This window comes from Rhea pennata, chromosome 24 (assembly GCF_028389875.1).
Source record: "Rhea pennata isolate bPtePen1 chromosome 24, bPtePen1.pri, whole genome shotgun sequence".
NCBI lineage: Eukaryota > Metazoa > Chordata > Aves > Rheiformes > Rheidae > Rhea > Rhea pennata.
The window spans coordinates 373,862-396,117 of record NC_084686.1 but is presented as its reverse complement, the minus strand read 5'-3'; the positions used below and the strand labels follow the sequence as shown (position 1 = coordinate 396,117).

At 49.3% G+C, this 22,256-nt stretch overlaps 3 protein-coding genes across 3 annotated transcripts; 2 read left to right on the top strand and 1 right to left on the bottom strand.

Moving 5' to 3' along the window:
• The first annotated feature begins 2,306 nt into the window (after positions 1-2,306).
• TTC36 (tetratricopeptide repeat domain 36) lies at positions 2,307-3,381 on the top strand. The gene is made up of 3 exons (XM_062594677.1): positions 2,307-2,434; positions 2,846-3,034; positions 3,113-3,381. The coding sequence occupies exons 1-3, from the start codon at positions 2,329-2,331 to the stop codon at positions 3,379-3,381; spliced, it is 564 nt and encodes a 187-aa protein (XP_062450661.1). The 5' UTR covers positions 2,307-2,328.
• Positions 3,382-6,425: 3,044 nt separating this feature from the next.
• On the bottom strand, positions 6,426-11,411 carry IFT46 (intraflagellar transport 46). Its single transcript, XM_062594518.1, has 10 exons — positions 11,250-11,411; positions 10,757-11,175; positions 10,381-10,455; positions 10,173-10,266; positions 9,617-9,745; positions 9,088-9,209; positions 8,369-8,435; positions 8,025-8,085; positions 7,333-7,418; positions 6,426-6,856 (listed from the first exon to the last, which is right to left on the bottom strand). Exons 1-10 carry the CDS (start codon positions 11,271-11,273, stop codon positions 6,767-6,769), a joined length of 1,167 nt encoding a protein of 388 aa, XP_062450502.1. The 5' UTR covers positions 11,274-11,411; the 3' UTR covers positions 6,426-6,766.
• A 214-nt stretch (positions 11,412-11,625) lies between these two features.
• Positions 11,626-21,666, top strand: ARCN1 (archain 1). Its single transcript, XM_062594579.1, has 10 exons — positions 11,626-11,717; positions 13,053-13,316; positions 14,066-14,245; positions 14,487-14,692; positions 15,474-15,635; positions 16,338-16,503; positions 17,841-17,988; positions 18,363-18,471; positions 18,629-18,833; positions 19,799-21,666. Exons 1-10 carry the CDS (start codon positions 11,715-11,717, stop codon positions 19,886-19,888), a joined length of 1,533 nt encoding a protein of 510 aa, XP_062450563.1. The 5' UTR covers positions 11,626-11,714; the 3' UTR covers positions 19,889-21,666.
• The last annotated feature ends 590 nt before the right edge of the window (positions 21,667-22,256 follow it).

The following is a 22,256-nucleotide window of genomic DNA, read 5'->3' as shown; positions in this document are numbered from 1 at the left end:
CTGTTTCAGACAAACAGAAGGCAGGAGAGGCCTTGGCAGCTAGTGCGTAGATTGTCAGTGATTCACCTGGAATATGCTGGCCTGTGTGCCCTTGACCCTGTCCTGCCCAGGCCGATGGTGAGCACAGCACAGCTTCCCAGTATATGAATGTATATTTTATAAGGACTGACACAGATCATGCTATCTGAAAATACTAAAAATGGAACCTTAGGGCGTTTATTTTTATTTGTACAAACCGATTTTTTTTTGTAAAGGAAAAGCGGGTCATTGCAAAGGGCTGGGTATCTTTTTTGTTTTTTTTTTTTCCTCCTTTCATTTCAAAGCAATACCAGGTTTTTCAGTGAGATGGTCTTTGTGCAGAATCATGCCATTCAAAACCATACTACTGGTTCACACTCAACACACTTGCAAGTTTTTTTTTTTTTTATGACTATAAATACGATATATATAGGAACTAATATAGTAATGCACCGTGTAATGAAGCCTAGTTCAGTATCAGTCCATGGCTTTTAATTCTCTTAACACTATAGATAAGGATTGTGTTACAGTTGCTAACAAAGACAGGAAAAAAATCAGGCTGTGCATTTCCACGTTTAACTTCAGGTTTGTGCGCTTCAGCGTGGAGCATGCCAGGCCTCAGTAGCGAGGACACTTGATTAATGAGAGGCAAAAGTCAAAAAACAGCACTGGAAGTGTAGGAATTGCCTGGCAATGCCCTGCTTGAGGACTTTCCTGACTTTTAATGTTACCAGTCAGTACTTGTACAACTTGGTTTTTTTCCTTTTTCTTTTTTTTCCTCTCTTTTTGGTTATGAATGTTGGGGTACCACCTGCATATAGGGAAAAATGTGCTCTGTGCTTTCCTGGTATCTTTTTAACAAGGTACTGTAGCTTTGTCTATCAACCAAGAACTATACTTGTGGTGTTTCTTTTATTAAACTTAACAGTCTTTAGTAAATACAGATAGGTGAATAATTGTTTCAAAAAAAAAAAAAAAAAAGCTCTGCAAAAGCAAGGTCATGTTCTAGAAATACATTTCTTGACAACTTATCATGTATAACAAATCTTTTCTTTTTTTTCTTGTGTTCTTCCAAGCTTCTGGTTTTTTTCTTAAAAAAAAAAAAAAAGAAAAGAAAAAAAAGATAGAAAGAAAAAAAAAGAAAAAAGAGGAAACATGTCTAAAGTACATCAGTGTTAACTCCCTGTCACAGGGAAGAAGGAAATACTTTAATAGTTTAAAAAAATGCTGAAAGCTCTGCAAAAGACTGAATGTAAAAATAAAAAGTGTACATAGTTGTAAAAACGAAAAACAAAGGAGTTTTTAAACATGTTTATTTTCTATGCACTTTTTTTTATTTAAGTGATAGTTTAATTAATAAACATGTCAAGTTTATTGCTGCAGAGGATTGCTTTTGATTTATTCTTAAACAAGAAGTTGTCTTCCCAATGTCAGTGTTAGCGTTAGGCTCTCATGCTGGGAATGAGTAACATGTGTGAGCAAGAGGAATCTCCTCACTCGGAGCAGGTCAGCGCCCGCGTGTCACCTCCGCGGTGGTGCCTGGCGCTCTGCAGAAGAGCACGGCTGCCGAGGAGCGCCGGAGGAGGCGGTGGGAAGCGTGACCGAGGCCGAGGGATGCTGAGACAGGTGGGCGTCTCTGCGCGGGGCCGAGCTGCCGGTGGGGCTAGAGCTGCAGCCCACGGTGATCTGGATCTGGAGCGGGCTGGCGCGGGAGACGGGCACTGGGAGACGCCTGGGGCTGGGGGCCGTGGCGGGAGGAGGCGCCCTGCAGCCCGGGGTGCTCGCCCTGTGCAGCTGCCGGTGCGCGCGGCACGGGGGCCTCGACCCGAGAGCTGGAGGCAGCAGAGGGGCGGCTCTTGCCGTGCCAGGGCCAAGATGAGCAGCTTTTCCACGCGAGGGTGGCGAACCTTTGTGCTGCGATGGGGCCAGGCGGTCGGCCGGCAGCAGCCCCAGGGCTCGGGGGGGGGGGGGGGGGGACACCGGCTCTGCAGCGGCTCGTGAGGGCACCGCTCCTGCGGGCGTGTTGGCCTTCCCCAGAGAAGGGGGGAACAGGAGCAGGCCTGAGCAGCCACTGGGGGGTACAGGTCACCTTGAAAACCTTGGGCTCTTTCAACTTGGCTTCTGCCTCCAGCAATTGGTCGTGTTGGCGGGGCGGAGGGTCTCTGCAGCCAGGCTGGGATAGGACGGGGAAGGGTGGAACGGTGCTGGCGGTGTGAACATTAACCCACCGTGCTGCTGGCGGGTGCCCTGGGCGTCATGCAGCCTGCGCTGCGGGGACCTTCCCCACTGGAGCTCGGTGCCAGAGCCACCATGGCCACGGCAAACGACAGAGCTGTCCTACAGACCATCTTTAACCCCAGCACGCCTTTTGGGGACGTCCCTGGGCTGGATGAGGAAGAGGAGGTCCAGGAGGAAGGTGAGATGGCCCCCAGCATGGGTTGTCACTGGTAGGCACCCATCACCATGGTGGCAGGGCCACCCCGAGGCGGAGAGGAGAGGCACGAGCAGCCCCGCTTGGCCGCGGGACTCCCACAGTTCCCGTGCTGGGCTGGCGGCAGCGGCGGCCGAGGCTGGGGTGAAGTGAGCAGGAGCCGCCTGGGGCTTCGTGCCTGCTCCGAGGCTGGCGCCGAGCCCCGCGCACGTTGAGCCCCTGCTCCAAGCCTAGGCCTCCTCATCCTGAGGCGGGAGGTCCCAGGGCCTGGATGCAAGGGTGCCAGTCAGCTCCAGGCTGCAACCGGCCGGAGTCTCCCGGAGCCGCGGGCTCCCCGCTCGCCTGGGGGCCATGGGCGCTGGCGGAGCGCGGGACCAAGGCGGCTCCCCCCTGCAGAGGACACCTTTGCCCCGGAGCTGCTGGAGCAGGTGCGGGACCTGGAGCTGCAGGGAGTTTCTGCTGCTGAGTCCGGCGACGTGAGCACGGCCCTTGAGCGCTTCGGCGAGGCCATCCGCCTGCTCCCCGAGCGCGCGTCGGGCTATAACAACCGGGCGCAGGCCCTGCGCCTCTGCGGGGACGTGGCAGGTAAGGGTGCGGGTGGGCCGGAGCGCTGTGCCGGCATGCCAGCCCGCTGCAGCGCTGCCCTCTTCTCCCCGTGGGCAGGCGCCCTGCGTGACCTGGACGCTGCCATCCGCCTGAGCCGGGGCTGCGGCCGCGCCGCCTGCCAGAGCTTCGTGCAGCGCGGCCTGATCCGCCGGCTGCAGGCCCAGGAGGAGGAGGCGCGGCGGGACTTTGCGCGGGCAGCCCGCCTGGGCAGCGCCTTCGCGCGGCGGCAGCTGGTGCTCCTGAACCCCTATGCGGCGCTCTGCAACCAGATGCTCTGCGAGATGCTGGGGCAGCTGCGTGACCCCCGCGATCCCGGGGCCGAGTGAGGGGGCCGCTGTGAGACGCCGTGGGCCGGCAGGCGCGTCCTTGCCCCGGCTGGAGGAGGTCTCCGTTCCCGCGGGTGCGGATCCTGTGCTGCCCCCATCTCCACCACCGCCGCGTCCTCGCCCACTGTGGCGAGTTGGGCACAGGCTGCTCCCCAGCTGCAGGGCTGCCTGCGTGGGGGCTGCCCCAGGGAACGTGTTGGCTACCGCAGCTCTGTCGTGGCTCTGTCCTGCCCCAAATAAACCTGCCTGGCACCACAGCTCTGGGTGCAGCACTGCGTCTTGGTCAGATAGCTCGTCCCACCGGGCACGTGGGCTGGGAAAGGGGGCCTGGAGGGATGCCCCACGTGCAGGATGTGAGCGCTCAGCCGTGCCGATCTGGGGCGGGGGCAGAGGATGTGGGGACGTTGCCGCAGCAAGGTGGGCTCCAGCAGCGGAATGCCGGCACTGCAGCACAGTCCATGCAGTGCTGCCATGGAGAGCAGGACGGACAGATGCAGTGTGCTGGGGGACAAGTGTGGGGGGATGCTCAGACTGAGCTGGGGACTGCCCCTGCCTACCGCTCTGTGTGGCGTTGTGGGGCTGCAGGGCTGACGATGTTCCAGCCTGGCACTGCTCTCTCAGCTGCGTCCGCCCGCTCAGTTGTGCCTGAGATCCTGTGCACGGAGGCTGAGGGCCCAGGGCTGCTGGTGCTGCTGCTTGTGCTGCTGCAGACCACCTGATGCTGCTCCCTGACATCGTCCTCCCTGCAGGGCTCCCAGGACCCTGCCTCCCAGGTAACCTCTCATTCCTCGCAGGGCTTGGTCTGGGGGTGAAAGTGCTCTGTTTAATGTTGAGCTCCCCTACGGCTGGAGCAGGGGAAGAGAAGGCCTCGGCGCTCGGCAGGCGAGCAGCCTCTGACACCATGCTGCGGGCAGGCCAGCCCCCGCAGCTGCTCCAGACAGCAATGGTTGTCTTTGACCTGCAGGGCTTGTTTGTCCAGTTTTTGATGACCGGCCTCATTTACAAAGCATCCAACACTAGCAGCAGTGAGCTCTAGCTGTGAGACGCAATGCCTGTGAGTCTACGTTAACCTTCTCTAGGGAAGTTCATCAGCACTGCAGCCTCCTCCCAGACATTCCCAGGAGCCCAGTCAGCAGCCAGACTCCCTCTGTGATCTGTGCCAGTGTTCCAGGCGGGATACGAGCAATACTGCGAGCCCCCAAAACCTCCACGTCTCCCTTGCTTACCAGGAGACCGGCTCTTCTCGCTGGGGACACGCAGCACTGACCAGCCCTGGTGAGCCTGGGCTGGGAGCAGTGCCCATGGGGGGGGGGGGGGCACCAGCATCCTGCGGAGCCCCTTCCCCTTGCGGACCAAGGTGGGGTTGGCTTAGCAGAGGCCCAGGGGACTTGTTGGGGCTGCGGATTCCCGAAACCCCTTTTGATCCTGGTTTTTCTGCCTAGCAGCAAAAATCTGACTTATATTTTGCATGCCTGCCAATTTGGCTGCCATCAGTCAGGCAGAACTAGGTTTTAATTGCCTTGATCACCTGTATTCCAAAATACTGAGAATCGGATGTTCTCTCGGGAGGTTTTGGTGGGCACAGTGTTTTCAGGAGGCATCATCTGAGGGGGAAAGGGCTTTTCTAGCTCCTTTAGGCTGGGATGGACAAGAGCATCTGAGAACAGGGTAGTGTCAGAAATCCCAGCTGCATGCAGGGTGTTCCTGTTCTATGCTGTCCTTGCAGTAGGAAAAGCACGGCTTTGCTTGGTGAGAGGAGGCAGAAACACTGTGATGACTCCCTGTGGTGCTCCAGTACTGGTGAAGAAGAGGTGCAGCAGTCACATACCAACCCCACCATTGACACCAAGGAAGCCAGGTCAGCTCCCTGTAAAGGGAAGCACCTCTGGGAATGGCATTTTGGGAACATGAATCTCTGCCCTGCCTCACTCACATGCAGCTACAAATAGGTAATGGCAGCATGAGAGCTCCTGTGGCCCATGCAGTCAAGCCCTGAGAGAAACCACCCTCTGCTTGCCATTGCTGCTCCAGGATGCTGCTCTGCACCCTTGTCTGCTCCTGTGTCCCAGCTCTTGTCCTTAGTAATGGCCACTTGTGAGCCTTGTGTCCTGCCAGGGCACCAGTCCCCCTTACTTCATGAGCGTGCTTCCGGACAGAGCAACTCCTGAAGCCACCTGTGGGCACTCTCATTGCTAGAAAGCTGCCATAGCTCAGGGGGCTGCCTGGCACTGGGTACTGTGTTGGAACAACTGCGGCTGAGGGAGCCAGGGAGTCTCGTTAGGTTGCTGGCACTGAGCAGCCCCTTGGCAATACGTTAAGCTATGCATTGGAGCAGCAAGCTGGCAGTAGCTCCCTTAATTGTTTTCAGTAGCTACGCTGTTAGCCAAGGCATGTTTTATTTAACTTACGCACTTTAAAAATAGATTACCACCAAATGCAGCAAAGCTGTTTATAGACAGACTCTGTCAAGCTGCTACTGCCTTGATTCCTCCCAGAGCAAGGGTAAGCACCAGCCTGGGGTTTAGCAGGTTTGTGACCTGCTTGCTCTGGGAACCTCGCCACCTCTGCCAGAGCTGTGACAGACGTGGGCAGACAGCGTCCCAGTGGCTGGAAAGAGTCTTCCTAACAGCAATAAACTAAACTCAAGTGTCTGTGTAGTGCTGTACTGGTTACTTCTCCTAATCATTTGTTTCTCTGCTGAGCTCTGTTAAAACAGCTGGTGGGAGCAAGAAACATAAACAGTCCTCCAGATTTTAACATGCTGCTCTCATCAGTCTTTGACCACCTGAAGCCTATAACAAACGCATCCTGTGTCACCTGCTGCTACCTGCAGGCACTGAGAGGTAAGCTGAGAGAACTGTCCCTGCCCAAGCTCTTCTGATTTTCACAAACTCTTTTTGGCACAAAGTGCAGAAAGGAAGCAATGATACTGTTGCCCATAACAACATGACTTGAGAATAGTAAAAGGGACTCAATAGCAACAGGCAAAGGAGATCTGAGAGATCTGGAGTATGGTAAGACCTTGGAACACACCAGGTGAATCATTTTGGTGTCTGAGCATAGAATTTATTTCCACCTGCTGTAGTGCTCGTCAGGTGTACTCTACGAGTCTGTATTCTGTAATGTGTCATGTAGAGTCTCCCATTTGGTAGAGCTAGTATAATGCTGTATTTCTTGGGGACAAGTCACAACGGAGGGATCAGGCAGCATCTGCAACAAATGCCATGAGTAAAACTCTATTCTATGATTCCCTAGCAGCTTAGCAGTGCCCATAAAATATGGGAGACTTTTGGAACGCTGTGCTTTGCCTTAGGAGTTCATTTGGTCAAATCTCTACACCCAGCAGCAGATATTGATCCAGGAGCTCAAGATTTAAGGTGAAGCTTCATGTAAAGCTTAACACTTCTGCTTCTTGGGAAGCTGGGTTGGATGGAGGGCTCCTAGCCTTCTTCCCTTCAGCCAGAGATTTGAAATGCTGCAGGGAAAAGAAAGTGTTAATGCAAAGATTTAACTCTGAATAACTAGAATAAACACAGCATCTGAAAACACAAGCCCCTTCCCCTCTGTATGACCTGTGTGGTCAGCAGCCACCTAGAGCCTTGTGTTGGCCTCTGGCGTTTCCAACCTTGTTCTGTCCAAGTTCCTCTCTGTGCTTAGCACATTCACCATTTCTTCACTGGGAAAAATATTCTGGACTTATGCTGGACTGTTAAACACTGCTGCATCCCACCTTTACAATAAATCAGAGGCACCTTGTGTAATGCTGCAATACTAATATTGTTTCTCTGAGATATTAGGAAAATTAAAAGCTTTGAAAATGTTCTTTAGGCCCCTTTTATGTTGGCCTATTAGCAGTTTGCAAACACACACAACGTAGCAAGGCCAGTTTTAGGGGCAGAAGTCGTGTAATGCTCCCAGCTGAGTGACCAGGGCCTGGCCAGAGCTGCTTACCTGCGAGTTCTTGAATTCCGAGTAGAGAGTGAAAAGGACGTGCAAAGGCTGGATCCGACTCTTGTACACAGGGATGTCCAGAATGGCTACAAACAAATACCAGAAGTGCACGAGAGTACATGGGCCATACTGCCCTGCAGAAAGTAAGTGCTGTAAGTACCAGCTGCCTCCCATTGCTTGGGCCTTTGTTCATCAAAGGCCACACGTGTCTGGCACAAGGGTTCACTTCCCATTGCAAGCAGCCAAATATGGTCTTGGCTTCTTGGGGCTGAACCTACATCTATATAGGCCTCTTGCTTTTGCTAATGCCAGGCTAGCTGTACATTTGTGTCTTCAGTAGTCAGGAGTGCACAGGACTGGAGCTGGTCTGTCCTGAATATCCAGAAGGACCAAGTGCACCTAGAAGTACTAGGTTGCTTTTTTTTTTTTCCTTTAAACTCTTAGAACAGGAGGAGAGTTCTCTAATCACTCTCAGCAGCCTGCCCAGCAGAGTAGACGGAACCCAAGCCTCTTCATAAGGAATAGCACTGAGCTTATAACTGCCTGAGACATCATCTCGAGACCAGCATGAGATAATGTTGTCACCTCACAGTATCTTTTAAAGCTTCATGTTTCTATTTTCTGGTAGTTTCTGGGCTAGAGACAATCAGATGTCTTTGAAGAAGAGGAAGAAAGGGATATCCTCTGCTTACCACATATCATGTCAATGTACTCTGTCAGGCTACAGCTTATCTCTGCAGTTGGGAGGCCCACCTGGAACAGAAGTATTTATCAGCTCTATTTCCACACAGCAAAAATCTGAGAGCATGCACCAATATTAGGCCCATCACAGAGGCTGCCTGGGCTGTGGCTGGGAATTCAGGCATTAGGCTGCTCCTCCTATCTCTTGGTAAGGGAGAAATGCTAGAAAAGGAACAAATCTGAACTAATCAGGCTACAGGCAAAGCAGTCAAAAAGGAATAGAAACCCAGATTACATGCAAGGAGGTTACTAGTATCATGCACTGAACTAACTACTCATCACCTGGACAACATACCTTTCCCAGGAGTTCTTCAAATTCTGGTAACCATTCCTGCATGAGAGTTTCAATGTCAGGCATTGGTCTGCAAGGGAAAAAAAACCCATATACTTCAGGGTTATGTGCAGGTAATGGAAATAGTTTCCAACTGCCAGACTGGTGTACATGGGACAGCCTCTGTTCTGTCCCGTTGTGGGACAGTACGTCTGTGGAACGTCAGTTTGGGCATTTTTATTTAAGAAAACAAGGCTAAGTTTTAAAGGTGTAACATCTGTGCCTGGCACTATGGCTAACGGAAGATGCTAGAAACAGTATATCCTTTGGAGTGGGGTTGGACAGCTTCAAATTATGAGTTTGGGCAGAAGGGACTGCCACAGCAGCTGAGAACTGAACGAAGACATGGTAAGAATAATAGCCTTGCCTCCTCTGATTTACCCAGGTTTTTCACTTTTTTGCAAACTCACTGCTTGCATGAAGCTGCACGTTAGATGTCCTAGCTGTTGAGCTAATTCAAGTTAGGGAAGAAAAGAGAATGGCAGAGGGGGAAGTGAGTGTCCTGCATACACAGACTGCATGACTGCCCTGTAAAGCCACAAATGCCTTCTCCTTCTTAGTGTCACTTGGATAGCTCCACTCAGTACTCCCGGGCTCTCCTACTAGCCTTCCACTGAGCCGATTTTACACTGCACAAGCACATGCAGCTGCTAAGGTAAAGGAGAGCTGGTATAATGACTCACCTAGTGTAATGGACAGTGGCAGGTGGTTTGCAACGATGCAGCTCACTGATGCTTTCGATCCAGTTGTCAATGGCTTTGGGGTTCTTTTCTGCATTCTCTATACTCTTCACTTTTATCTGCTGCTAAAAATAAAAATATGAATCTGAAAACACATTGTAGCAGATTCTTGCAAACCCTGTGGTTTTTTCTGATTGAACTGTATATTTGCTCTTTCCTAGCTGCACCATGTCAGCTGGTTTCTGCAGACAGAAGAGCACCGGGGAAACAAAATGCTGAGTAAAACCAGTTAGTGACAAACAAAAGGAAACATAGATACAAGTCTGTACCAAGACTTCCCTGAAGCAAGGTTTTAGATGCATTTCAGTCTAACGGTTGAAAAGGATTGTTGTTTTTCGGTTGTTGTTGTTTTTTGAAAGCCAAGTTATCTGTTTTGCTGCAACATTGTATTCATTCAGCCACAAAGTAAGACTAAAACATCATCTTTTCCCTATAGTGTGCAGTAAATGTCTCCTTTTCCCTCATAACTCACTGTGATGTTGTGTTGTTTGGAATTCTCTGTTAACCAAAGAGAGAGCACTGTGGGATCTGACTGCTTTGTAGATGGTTCATCTAGGACGAGCAGGCCGAGGTTGTCAGGTTTGCCATCCGGACGTGGAACCTGCAGATAAACCGAAAACCTGTAATTCTAATGGAGAGGAAATAGGGGCTATTTAGTACAGACCTTCTGTGTGGTTTAATCATCACACTCTAAAAGCAACTGGCAGGCCTGCTATTTTGTAAAAGAAACTGTATGAGAAGAGCACTACCTGAAATACACAAGGTGTTGGACAAAAGAAGGTGTAGCCATTAGCTCAAGTGATGTATGTTTTGCTTGAAGAGGTCACGGAGCTGACCACACCAGTCACAACCATTTGGAGTGTGACTTCCTAGGTGTCTAGTACAGTACCTCCCACAACTCAGAGCAAAGGTCGCTCACTGCTGCACAGATGGTGTGGTTGGCCTCTTTGACTGTTAAAATCAGCAGTGCCACATACTCTTTCAGCATGTGCAGCAGGAAAGAGAGAAGTACCTCAAAACTGGTATACCTTTAAGAATGCATCAATGTCTCCAACAGCAGGAATGAAGTCTGGAATGAAAGGCTGCAGTTTGTGTTCGATTTCTATTATTTGGGGAGTGTACCTGAAAAGCAAGCACACACAGGAACACACACAGCAGGTAACTACAAACTTACCTGCAAAATTTATCGTTAAGTCAAAGGAGAAGAAAACAGAGCCTAAAACTCTTTCAACTCACCTCCTTATATATTCAAAGAGTTCTTTAATTTCAGCAGATACTGGCAGATAATCATAGTCTGCTGGGTTGTAGGCACTAAAGAAAGGAAAGGATATTCAGATGAAGATTAAATCACAGTAGGTTCTGTACAAGGGTGCTAATGGTAGAAAGGCAGGAACCTGGATCCAACTGTACAACAAAATTACGAGGGAACTATCTTGAAGTGCTCACAGAAGAGTTCTTGCACACAGTAACAGTACTGAACTACTTTTGTCAGAGGCATCCCAGCCAAGCAGCAGGACAGTGACAGAGAGTTTGCGTGGGGCTGTTTTAAAGATCCGGTGAGCACAAAGCAGCACGCGGCGTAAACGATGCCGGGAGAGCACGGGACCCTCACCCCGCCAGCGCGGCGCCGCGCTCCTCCTCCTCGTCGTCGGCCGAGTCGCTCTCGGAGCTCTCGTCCTCATCGTCGTCGTCGTCGTCCTCGTCCTCGCTGGGGGCCGCGGCGCGGCGCGGCACCGCCTCCTCCTGGGTGAGAGCGCCGAGCTGGGCCGGGCCGGGCCGGGCCGGGCCGCGCCCCGCCGCAATTGCGCCCGCTCCTACCTTGCTGCCGCCGCCCTCCTCGTCGCTGCTGCGGCCGGGCCGCGCCCGCGGGACTCCGCCGCCCGCCCGCGGCGGCCCCGGCCCGCGGCGGCCCCGGCGGCGCCCCGGCGGCGGCGAGCGGGCCCCGGGCGGCCGCCACACCGCGCCGCCCGCCTCCTCGGCCTCGGGCAGCTCCAGGCTCTCGTCGTACGGCTGGTCCTCGACGAGGCGGGTCTAGGCAGAGAGGCGGGCTGAGGCGGCGCGCGCGGCGGGGAGCCCGGCCCCGCGGCCCTCGGCCGCCCGCTCACCTCCAGCGCCCGCGGCTCCGCCATGGCGCCCGCGGCGTCGCCATGGCGACCAGCTCGCGCGAGACCTCGCCTCGCTAGCCGCCCGCAGCCAGAGCGGCCCGCCGGGCTCCCGTCCCGCCAAGCCTCTATGGTGGTACAGAGCCTCCCATCAGCGCTCCCTGGAGGGCGAGCGGCGCGCTACGGGGAAAAGGCCGCGCCGCAGCCCGGCCCGGCCCGGCCTGGCCCTGCCCGGAGGCGGAGGGCGTGGCACGGCCCGCGGGGCGGCGCCGGCGGCCGATGCCCGGCGGCCTCCCCCGGGGCAGCGCCGGCCTCCCCCGGGACAGCCCTGGCCCCCCGAGCCCCGCCCCGCGTGCGTGGCGCCGCTTCCGGCTGGGGACGTGGCTCGGCGCCGCCATCTTGTGGGGCTGCGCGAGGAGCCGCGGGCGGTGCGGAGCAGCAAGCGCGGAGCTCGGCGCCGCCGCCGCCATGGTAGGGGCTGCGGCCGCTGCGGGGGCCTCGCCGTGTGCCTCCTGGGCCGGGCCGGCGGCGAGCGAGGCTGCGGGGGCCCGGCGCGGCCCGGCCCGAGCGGCGGCGGCGGTGCTTGCGCGCCTGCCGGGGCCCGCCGCGGGGAGCGCGGGGGCTCGGCGCGGACAGGGCCTGGGCCTGGGCCTGGGCGGGCGGGTGCTGCTGCCCCCTTCCCCCCCGTCACCCCGGAACTGTGGTGCCGGCGTCGCCAGCGCTTGGCGCGGCGAGGGCACGTTCGCTGCGCTGTCGCCAAACCCTGCAGGCCTTCGTGGCTGCTGCCGTAGGCAAGCTTCAGCGCGCTTGTCTTAAAGGTCCTGCGGAGCAGGAAGACTCGTGTTCGGCAGGGCCTTGTGACTGGTACCGCGGGTGTGTAGCACCAGGCTTAGGAGAGGGCCGGCCAGCCTCCCTCACTGGTAGGCAGCATAAAGCTGTGAGGTTTTTCCTCTGTTGGAGTAAATCCTGCTCCTTGTTTCCCATCCGTAGTGTCATTTCTCTCAGCAGAGGCTGCCATGCTCTCTTCTCCTCAATAGCTCAGTGGAAGAGGAGAGCTGCATGTTAGCTCACCACTTTGAAAGCTTGGTGCTCTCTTTAGCTCTCTTGTGTTGTGCTCTGAGACCTTTTACAGAGTAGTTAGAGAAGAGAAGCTTGCTTTTGGCCTGTTCATTTCAGGACATGTTTGTCTGTTTGTCCCTGAGTTGCGAAGCGTTAGGGCTCCTAGGGTAGTAGAGAAGACTGACAGTTTTATCAAGGCATCTGAATGTCTCACCTGGGCATACACAGAGCCCTATTGCTCTGGATGTCAGGTAGGGCTTTAAATCAGTCTGCATTTGAGAGCTGCTAACACTTGCCTTATTATTACAGGGCTGTAAATAGATAGTATTGGGGATTTAGATTTTTGCTGCAGAAAACTGCCTTATGTTGACTAAATCAAGAAGCTAGTTTTCCTTGAGGACAAACTTCAGAAAGAAGCTTTGGTACTCCTGAGGCAATCAGAGAATGTAAATGGGTAATTGCCTAAGTGGCTTTGTGTTGTTGGTATGATAACATCTGTGAAATACTCAGGAGAATCATCTGTGTGCTGTAATTAACACAGCTTTCCATATTTTGTGAATATGACTTTACTGTAAATGTGGCATTGAGGAGAAACCTCGCATTTCAAAACAATCCTATGTTTAATGCTAGCTAGAAACTATTCTATCTTTGAACAAGTCATTGTGTGTCAGACTTACAGAGACTGTGTGGTGTTGGAGACCTGCCCCCTGCAGGGTGCAGCTGACGGGGCGTTTGCCCTCCCCACAGGTGCTACTGGCCGCAGCGGTCTGCACAAAGGCGGGGAAGGCCATTGTCTCCCGACAGTTTGTGGAGATGACTCGAACCCGCATCGAGGGACTACTGGCAGCTTTCCCGAAACTCATGAACACTGGGAAGCAGCACACTTTTGTGGAAACAGAGAGTGTGCGGTATGTATATCAGCCAATGGAGAAGCTCTACATGGTGCTGATCACCACCAAAAACAGCAACATCCTGGAAGACCTGGAAACACTCCGACTTTTCTCCAGAGTGGTAAGGGTCTACACTTGAAAACACTGTGTGCAAATTTGCATGTATGTATGAAACAAAGCTGTTATAAGGGAACCTGATTACTGAAACACTGTCTTGCCTCCACCTGAACAGATTTTCATTTTCTATAACCATTTCCTGATGTGGAGGTAGGCAGTGGTCTTGATCTTGTATGTTTCTGCAGCATTTTTGAATTGCGCATGGAGAGCTTTTGGTTGCAGTTTTAGTGGTGAGACTGAAGGGAATTTGCTACAGTAAATTTAGCATGAAATGTTTGCTATGTTCTTAAGGCAACACCTATATTTCTTCTAAAAACAGAATAACATGATGCTACAGTATGTGGTTATTAGAAGTACGATGTTACCTCAGAGATATTTCTAAGTAGTATATTTGTGCAGATGTCATTATATTGATTTTATAGCCTGTTTCTGTCATATACAGCTAGAGGACCTTCAGGAAGTTCTTCAGCTGTGCAGTGTTTTTTTTTTTTGTGTAGGTTTCTGTAAGTTACAATGTTGCAGAATTAAGAGGTTGTCTAAATATTTCGAGTTCAGAAAAAATAACATAATGTGTTAAAAGCTCACCATGTTGTTTATTAACAACAGAGAGGAACATCAAGGAGTTCAGTGGTATGCAGGTCTTGTGGGGGATCTAGAACAAATTTGAAGTCCGGGGATAGCAGAAAGAAAATGTTAAGACGTGCTTACATCTGTTTCTGCGAGGACTCCTTTGGCATATTTTTCCCTACCTAGATCCCTGAATATTGTCGAGCTCTAGAGGAGAATGAGATCTCCGAACACTGCTTCGACCTGATTTTTGCCTTTGATGAAATTGTTGCTCTGGGCTACCGTGAAAATGTAAACCTGGCACAAATTCGGACCTTCACTGAGATGGACTCACATGAAGAAAAAGTGTTCCGAGCTGTCCGAGAGGTGAGCAGAAGTAATTGCAAGTTTGGTGTTCTCTGTCTGGGAAATGCTACATTTAAAGCAAAAATGTTATTCTGCTATGATACAGGTCTTAGCCTTATTTTGCTTCTCTCTAAGCTAAATGTTCATCTTCTGTTTTCTTTTCCTTCACGATGGATTCATAAGCAAATTGGCTTAGTTTTACTTGCTGTGTGGCGAAGACTGAGATCCCAAAGCACTCTCAACCTTTTATCTTTCCCTTTAGACTCAGGAACGTGAGGCAAAAGCTGAGATGCGCCGTAAAGCAAAGGAATTGCAGCAGGCCAGGAGGGATGCAGAGAGACAGGGCAAAAAGGCACCAGGTTTTGGTGGGTTTGGTAGTTCAGCTGTATCTGGAGGCACAACTGCAGCAATGATCACAGAGACCATCATTGAAACAGAGAAGCCTAAAGTGGCACCAGCACCTGCCAGGTATGTGTGTAGTAGGTAACAAATAGTCCTTGGAGTTAGCACTGGCTGAAAAGTATGTGCCCAAATAAAAGATTTCCATAATTCTCCTCTAGAGGCTTACTTTCTTTGTTGCTTTTGTTTTGATAAAGAGGGGTGCTAAAATAACTGGCATGCCTCAGTACTAAGGTAGTAGTCACCTGTGGACTGTATGCTGGAGGGATCTGCCAATGTTTGGCCAGGTGGACACTATTTTGGAGGTCAGGTCTCTTGCCTGTTCCTGCAAAAAGCATGCAACTCTAATTATGGCTTATCTGTGTAGCCCTCCCATTGGGTTACCATACCTGTTGATACAGTCAGGCCTCTCCCATTAATTTTGCTGATCTGTGTTTGTTGACCTCTAAGCCTTTAATATGGGTGCTTGTAAGCCAGTATGCATTATATGTTCTTTAGACCAGCTGGCTGTTATTTAAGGACATCTGTTACATGTGTCACTGTAGCATCTGAGCATCTCATAGTCAGTATGAAGTCCTTAATGGGCAGGCTGCTTCTCATTTTGTGTCTGAGAATGAGATACCAGGTACTGGTAGAACTGGGAACAGAATTCAATCTACATTGCAACCTGTTTTACTACGTATGAGACCATCTGCTGTATACTTGGGCTTCTTTGAAAAAGACTGCAAAGATAAAGTGACACTGACGGGGGGGGGGGGGAGATAGTCCAGTTATAGTAATGGATGATAGCTGAGGAAGGATGAATCTGCCCTAAATTGGCTTGGAGACATTTATGCGTGTTTTTCTTTAGGCCCTCAGGTCCTAGTAAAGCTCTGAAGCTTGGAGCTAAAGGGAAGGAGGTGGATAACTTTGTGGACAAGCTGAAATCAGAAGGAGAAAATATCATGACTTCTGTTGGCAAACGCTCCACAGAGGCAGCCAAAGTTCTTGCTCCTCCCATCAACATGGAGAGGTAGGTATTGTCCTTGCTTTAAAAGTAGTGTTCTTACAGCTTCCTGTATGATCCCAGTGTTGCTTCAAGAGCTATTAAAATCTTTCTTCTTAGTTTTTGGAATGGGCCTTTTTTTGCTGTTAAACTTTTTGTGTGTTGAATCTGGTATGTTAAAAGGTGATGGGCAAAATCTTAGAAAGCACAACGAAAAAAAGATAGATGGCTCATTTGATTAGACATTGCTTTAATTAAAATAGGATGCACGTCCATTGTTTAGCTGAGATTGGAGATTTTTCTTTGCTTTTGGGAATGTTGCTCTTTCCCGACATTTTTGCCTTCAGATAAGGTAACGTAGCTGCTGTTTTTTCTGTTCCCAGACACAAAGACTTCCTGTTTAATTGTAGTGTAGAGTACGAGAAGTCGTGGTTTGTTTTCTACATGGCAATTCAGAACCCTTTACTGCCATGAGGCAAGCTGCTGCAAATTAAAGGGATATTCAGTGAACAGCATATCAAGATGCTATATATTGTTGTTTTTCTGGACTTTTTTTCGTTCCGGGCTTGCGTCTGTAGATTGGTGCCTCCTGGAGCAGTGTTGCTGTGTGCATCTGTTGTCCTGTCTATGTTACTCTGTTTGGGGCCATCACTGTCTTGAACACTAACCTCACATCTTGTCTGTTAGATATAAGTGTAGTACTTGAGATACTGCTTTTCTTCTGTCTAGCGTGCATATGAAAATAGAAGAAAAAATTTCCTTGACTTGTGGCCGTGATGGAGGATTGCAGAATATGGAGCTGCATGGCATGATTGTACTGCACATCTCTGATGAAAAGTGTGCACGGATTCGCCTGCATGTAGAGAATGAAGACAAGAGGGGAGTACAGTTACAGGTAGAGTCTGTTTCCATGCTGCTGAACATGCTTTTGCTGCTCTCCAGGGCAAAATATGGGAACTATTTCAGTGCATCCCACTCTACTATGCTTTTGTCCAAGCCTTCTCAGCAAATGCATTGAAAATACCAATACTTGCTGTAGACATTACTGCAGCATAAGTACAGGGCCAGCTCATGGCCAAAAGGCTGAAGTTCGCTTGAAAAATCCAATCTCATGCTTGTCTTCGTACCTTCAGAGCCTTATCTATCTACTGATGCACATTGGCATGCCACCTGATGTCACTTGGACTTTGCAGCAGTCTGATGTGTTGCTTGATGCTAGTTTTACCGTGTGAGCTTTAGCCATGGAGCAGGAGTGTTAAGTTACTGTGCCGATGAAGAATGAATTTATTTTCTAAAAAGCTGTTTCCTCCCGGTCGTTTGTGTCTTGCCATTTCTGTAAGTATCAAAAACAGTTGTCAGAACTGGAGCCCCTGGTTGCAGTTAGTACTATAACCTCAGAAGAGTCTTAGAGAGATGTTCTTCCCTTTTTTTCCTGTGTATTTCTGTTACCTTACTGAGCTTGGAAGATTGTTTTGCTTTGATATGTTGCATGGCTCCATCCTTCAGGGCAAGAACTGGCCTGTATTTAGCTGGCTGTAGGTCTGTTGATAAAGTAGTAGATTCCGTATCAGCTCATCTCAAACAAATTCTGAACAGTACTCCCGCATTTGCCACTTCAGAGGGAAGATTAAATCAAACCCAATGTTGACTCTTGTCTTTCTAGTGTAACTTGAACGTTAACTAACAAAAATCCTTTGCTTTTTAAAAGTTGTTCATATTTGATGCTGTGGTTTAAATTGAGTTTGACTGCCATCGTTTGTGTTAATATATGCATAAAGGCTGCTGATGAAGTAGTATTCTTGTGGTTTCAGAGTATTCTTCCAGGTGGTGTGAGATTGGAACATTTTAGGAGGCTGCTTTTTTTTTCTGAAGAATGAATGTTTTAAAAACATTATTTCAGATTTTAAGCATTGTTACAGTTGTTCTGTAAGTATCACCCTGGTTTTCCCTCGCTTAAAGTGTCTGGACTAAATTACAAGTAAAAATTCCAGTGGTGTCAATTTTTCTTCATGGATCCATGTTTTTCTGGAAGGAGTTGTAAGTTGATAAGCAGATGTGGTCCAGTAGGGTTTCTGAGACAGGAACAATTAAAAGGTGTGTTTTCTAGAAGAAAATACTTGGGGATGTGTGGGGCCATCTTGTTAGAACCAGAGTTACCTATATATAGTTCTGTCCCAAGGCTTAAAATTACCGCAGTGACAGACACAGTCTGGGCTTATGTTCCCATTTCAGACCCACCCAAATGTGGACAAGAAGCTCTTCACTGCGGAATCGCAGATTGGTTTGAAGAACCCAGAGAAATCATTCCCTATTAACAGTGACGTGGGTGTGCTGAAGTGGAGGTTGCAGACCACAGAAGAGTCCTTCATTCCTCTGACAAGTGAGTTCAAGCGCGCATGTGGCATTTTGTATATGGCCTGGGGAGCTTGGGCGGAAGAGGCTTATCTTCAGCTGAGGCTTGCCAGCTTGCACCCTGCCTTACAGAAGCACAGCTGGCTCTGGAGTGAGATATGTTATGAGACTACTAGAGTGCAGAGATGGGAAGACCTTTGTGTCTTCTATTTAGATAGTACCTGTTGTTCACACTAGTGAATTGCTTTCAGTAATGCTTTTAAGAAAAGCTTTTTGCAGCTCTTCAAAAAAAGCACAGCACAATTATCAACAAGAAATTCTGACTTGAAGTGCATCATTTTTGGAACACCTGCTTCACTTACAAAGATTACATGGTTTAGGATACTATTTTTGTGTCCTCAGTTAACTGCTGGCCATCAGAAAGTGGGAACAGTTGTGACGTGAACATTGAATACGAGTTGCAAGAAGAGAGCCTAGAACTGAATGATGTGATCATCACCATCCCTTTGCCGTAAGTAGCGTTCCACCTAGGGGCAGAGCTGACAAGTGCCTTCACGTATCCTGTCAATTCCTTTCCTTTTCTGTCTGGCCCATGCCTATGGGCTTGAACAGGTGTACCCTTACCTAAGGACAGATAAGCTATTGTAGCTTCTTGTCGCCTGCTCTAGGTCTGGTGTCGGGGCACCAGTGATTGGGGAGATTGATGGCGAGTATCGCCATGATAGCCGGAGAAACCTCCTTGAGTGGTGCCTGCCAGTGATAGATGCCAAAAACAAGAGTGGCAGCCTGGAATTCAGCATAGCAGGGCAGCCAAATGACTTCTTCCCAGTGCAAGTCTCCTTCGTCTCCAAAAAGAACTATTGTAACATACAGGTATGGTTACTGCTGGTGCAGGACTCGCTCTGAAAGAGCTGAATGCACTGGGGGCACTTGGCAGAGCATGCTGTCGCTGTTTCATGCTAATAATGCCGAGGAGAGCTGTCCTTAGCCTCTCTGGCTACATGTGTGGCATCTACTTACCTGTGCAGCTGATGTTCTTTAGCTGTCTGCCTTATTGTGCTATCCCCTTCCCTAGAAAGGTGATGGAGAGATAGGCCATCTTCCTCAGAGGCAGCTCTTTGTCACAGTGCTGTGGTCTCCTCTTTAATTCTCTGTGAATCTGAGACTGCCCCTTCCTCTGCCTCCAACTGGTCCCAGTTAAAGAGTAAGCAGTGCTGCTGAGGATGGCTCTGCAGGTGTAGTGCTTCACAACGTGATTCTTACCTCTTGCAAGCTTCCTCAGTTCATCCTTTGGGTAAAAACTGCTGTGGTGGGGTGTGATGCGTACGCACTGCTGTCCCATTTAGTGAGGGCTTAGCTGTTAGTAGTATTATGTTTTTAACCGGATTCGTTGGTACCGGTGAATAGTTCTGCTAACTGCAGCTTCCTAGAACTTGCCTACAGTTTGAGTTAAGCCTTCATGCATCTTCTAAGTAGTAATGAATTGCCCTCAAACTTGTGTTAGAGAATCTATCGACTTTCCAAGCGAACAGACTTCTCAACGTAAGCTCTCTGCCCATCCTCTGTTGAGCTGTAGCTCACAAGCGCCGCTTAACCCTTTGCAGCCTGTTTTAAGCAGATGTGAAGTTATTGTCAAGATTGGACATCAGAGTTATCTTTCTCCTGTTTTCAGGTTTCCTGAGAACAAAGCTCTTTCTTACGGTACTGACTTGGGTTTCAAAGTAATAGGCTAATTTTAGCCTTGTGACTGCCTCAGAGTTAATCAGAAAGTTCTACTTAGCCATGACTTGGGACCACAGTGTTAAATGCTAAACTAACTGAGTGTGTTATCTCCACAGGTTACCAAAGTGACCCAGGTAGATGGGAACAGTCCTGTAAGGTTTTCTACTGAGACCACCTTCCTGGTGGACAAGTATGAAATTCTGTAATGCCAGCTGTGGGAAATCGTGAAGGAAATTTTTAAATTAAAAAAAATATAAATAAAAGAGGCCGAAGTTGATTCTGAATGTCTGGAACGCCGCAGTCCTCTCTGCTAAGACATGTGACTCTGTTGGCCATTTGCAGTGTTCCTGGGTCATAGACATTTTTTGGCAGAGTATTGACATGATCACAGGAGGAAAGACTGCAAATTTCTTTGGCAGATTTTTTACTGGCCAGCAGAAAAGCAAGATCTCCGCAGAGAACACTTCCCCTTCTTGCAAGAAGCTGACTAGAGCTCAGTCCCAGAGCATGCTAGACATTATTCTCTTCCTTTTTTTAAACCTCACACACACTTCTGTTATTGGTGCTGCCATTTTAATTTTTCCTCTGCCTTCAACTTGTGTTTCTATTGATGAAAGCAGACATTAAGATAATATGTACAAGGGCATTTTGCTTCACTGGACCACTTCTGTCTGGTAGAAGTGGAACAAGTTGACTCCAATTTCTAAGGTGGGGGTTGTGGCAGGAGTTATGAGTCTTAGCTGAGATGCTCTGTCCTTTTGGCTCCGCACCATCATTTGCTGTCCCCTCAGCCCTGCTTTACAGTGATGAACCTATGTTTGGGCTTATCAGGAGGCCTGTAGGCCTCCTGTTTGGTGTCTTTAGATCAGAGTGGGCTTGTAGGGAGCAGAGACTGCACCTCTGAATTGTCTAGTTGCTGCTGCGAAGGAAGGACCATCCAGAAGTGACCCACGTCCCATTTTAGGGTCTGTGTCTATTGCGATAGCTCTTGGGCCAAAATTTTAAAGCAGTTTCGTTCATTTAGAACCATCTGTGTATCCCGACTTGAGCTGCTCGAGTTTCTTGGTAAGTCGAACCACTTTGCCTGCCAGGGTGAGGACCTGTGAAGAGGTATGGAGACTAGTTTATTCAGCCTGTGCACTGATTGCAAGTTCTATTAGGACCTGTCTGAAACTAGTGTTTTCTCTGAGCCCTTTGCAATGTAGGAGGAAAATGATACTAGTTTCCAGAGTACATGCTGGACTGATGTGACCTTTGTGGAGCATTAACAGCACCTGAGTGTTATTTGTCATCACAGAGACATTCCTTCTCTGACTGCCTGCATAGCATTATTTAATTCATCCCACAGAGTGTGCTCTCTTCAGAATTCATCTTGCCCATTTGATTCGGGGGCCTGTCACTGAGTGAGCGGTCGGTGGTCCTAACCTGGCTCCTGCTGGGTTGTAACTGGCCAACGACATGGTGCCTTGCTGCTGTATGAAAGGCTACTGGCTCTGAGCAGTGAGAGAGTCGGGCGGCACGCGTCCTGTCCTCGTAAGTCCTAAAAACTTACGTAGTGTGCTTCAAGAAGAGTACTTCCATGAGAGTAAGTGCATGTCAGTTCCCACAGGGTCATCTGCCAAAGAAGTTAGCAGTCTCTCTTCCGTTAATAGTACGCACCAGTGAGGAAATAAGCCCTGTTCTTTTGATGGGAGGGTGGTGTGTTCTATGAGAAGGGAAGCCAGCCCTGTTCTGTAGCAAAGTAGACAATGAATCCTATTAATTCAGTTCTGTTCAAGAGTTGCTTGTCTGTATGATTTTAAAATGGAGTCGAATTTAGTTCGAACATCAAAGGAGCGTTTTTCTTAAATTTTGAGCGTAATATTTAAAAAAAGAAACCCATTTTTTGTAACCCTGTACAATAATGGCCTAGGGACTAGAACACATTCCAGTGTATACAAGAATACAAATTCTTTAATCAAATAAAGAGTATTATAAAAGGAAACTGGCTGAGATCCTTCTGGCTTGCTTAGGTTTTTCACACTGTGTGCCATAGAAGACATGGCAGATGATATCAGACCAACACAAAAGAAGTGGGAATTACATGAGCAGAATTGCAATTTGGTTTGCTTGCTCTTAAAAGTAATTTTGCTTCTGAATGTGTGCAGGTTGTGTTTGATAGGGGAGACAGCTCTGGAACTTCTTGAAAGAATGAGCTCTTGCCTTGTTATAGTAGGCTGAACTTTGACAGCTTCTGCTGTTCAAATTTTAAATCCAGAGCTGGAGACGCAAGAGACGTGTTTAAATCATGAGAAGAATGAGAGAATTTTCATATTAGTGTTCAGGTGTGACTATATATACATGAGCTGGACTAGATGATCTCCAGAGGTCCCTTCCACCCTTACTGTTTCTATGATTTTGTGACTATATATATATATATGAATAACATGAAGGTAGTTGAGCTTTTCCTCCAGGTGTGCTCTGATACTGAATGTCAAACTGCCTTTCAGCAAAAGTGCCTGCACCAGAGCTAGCAGTGGTGATTCGTAGAGGTAAAGGCAACCTGGAGGTACTGTATATTTTAATAGTTTTTGG

Excerpts from the sequence above, each read along its gene's own strand:
- TTC36 (XM_062594677.1), top strand. The coding sequence starts at position 2,329 with ATGGCCACGGCAAACGACAGAGCTGTCCTACAGACCATCTTTAACCCC. Across the intron at positions 2,435-2,845 it reads AGAGGAGGTCCAGGAGGAAG|AGGACACCTTTGCCCCGGAG; the intron begins GTGAGATGGCCC and ends TCCCCCCTGCAG. Across the intron at positions 3,035-3,112 it reads CCTCTGCGGGGACGTGGCAG|GCGCCCTGCGTGACCTGGAC; the intron begins GTAAGGGTGCGG and ends CCCCGTGGGCAG.
- IFT46 (XM_062594518.1), bottom strand. The coding sequence starts at position 11,273 with ATGGCGGAGCCGCGGGCGCTGGAG. Across the intron at positions 7,419-8,024 it reads GTACATTGACATGATATGTG|CCATTCTGGACATCCCTGTG; the intron begins GTAAGCAGAGGA and ends ATTTGTTTGTAG. Across the intron at positions 6,857-7,332 it reads CGGAATTCAAGAACTCGCAG|CATTTCAAATCTCTGGCTGA; the intron begins GTAAGCAGCTCT and ends TTTTCCCTGCAG.
- ARCN1 (XM_062594579.1), top strand. Across the intron at positions 14,246-14,486 it reads TGTTCCGAGCTGTCCGAGAG|ACTCAGGAACGTGAGGCAAA; the intron begins GTGAGCAGAAGT and ends CTTTCCCTTTAG. Across the intron at positions 16,504-17,840 it reads AGAGGGGAGTACAGTTACAG|ACCCACCCAAATGTGGACAA; the intron begins GTAGAGTCTGTT and ends TTCCCATTTCAG.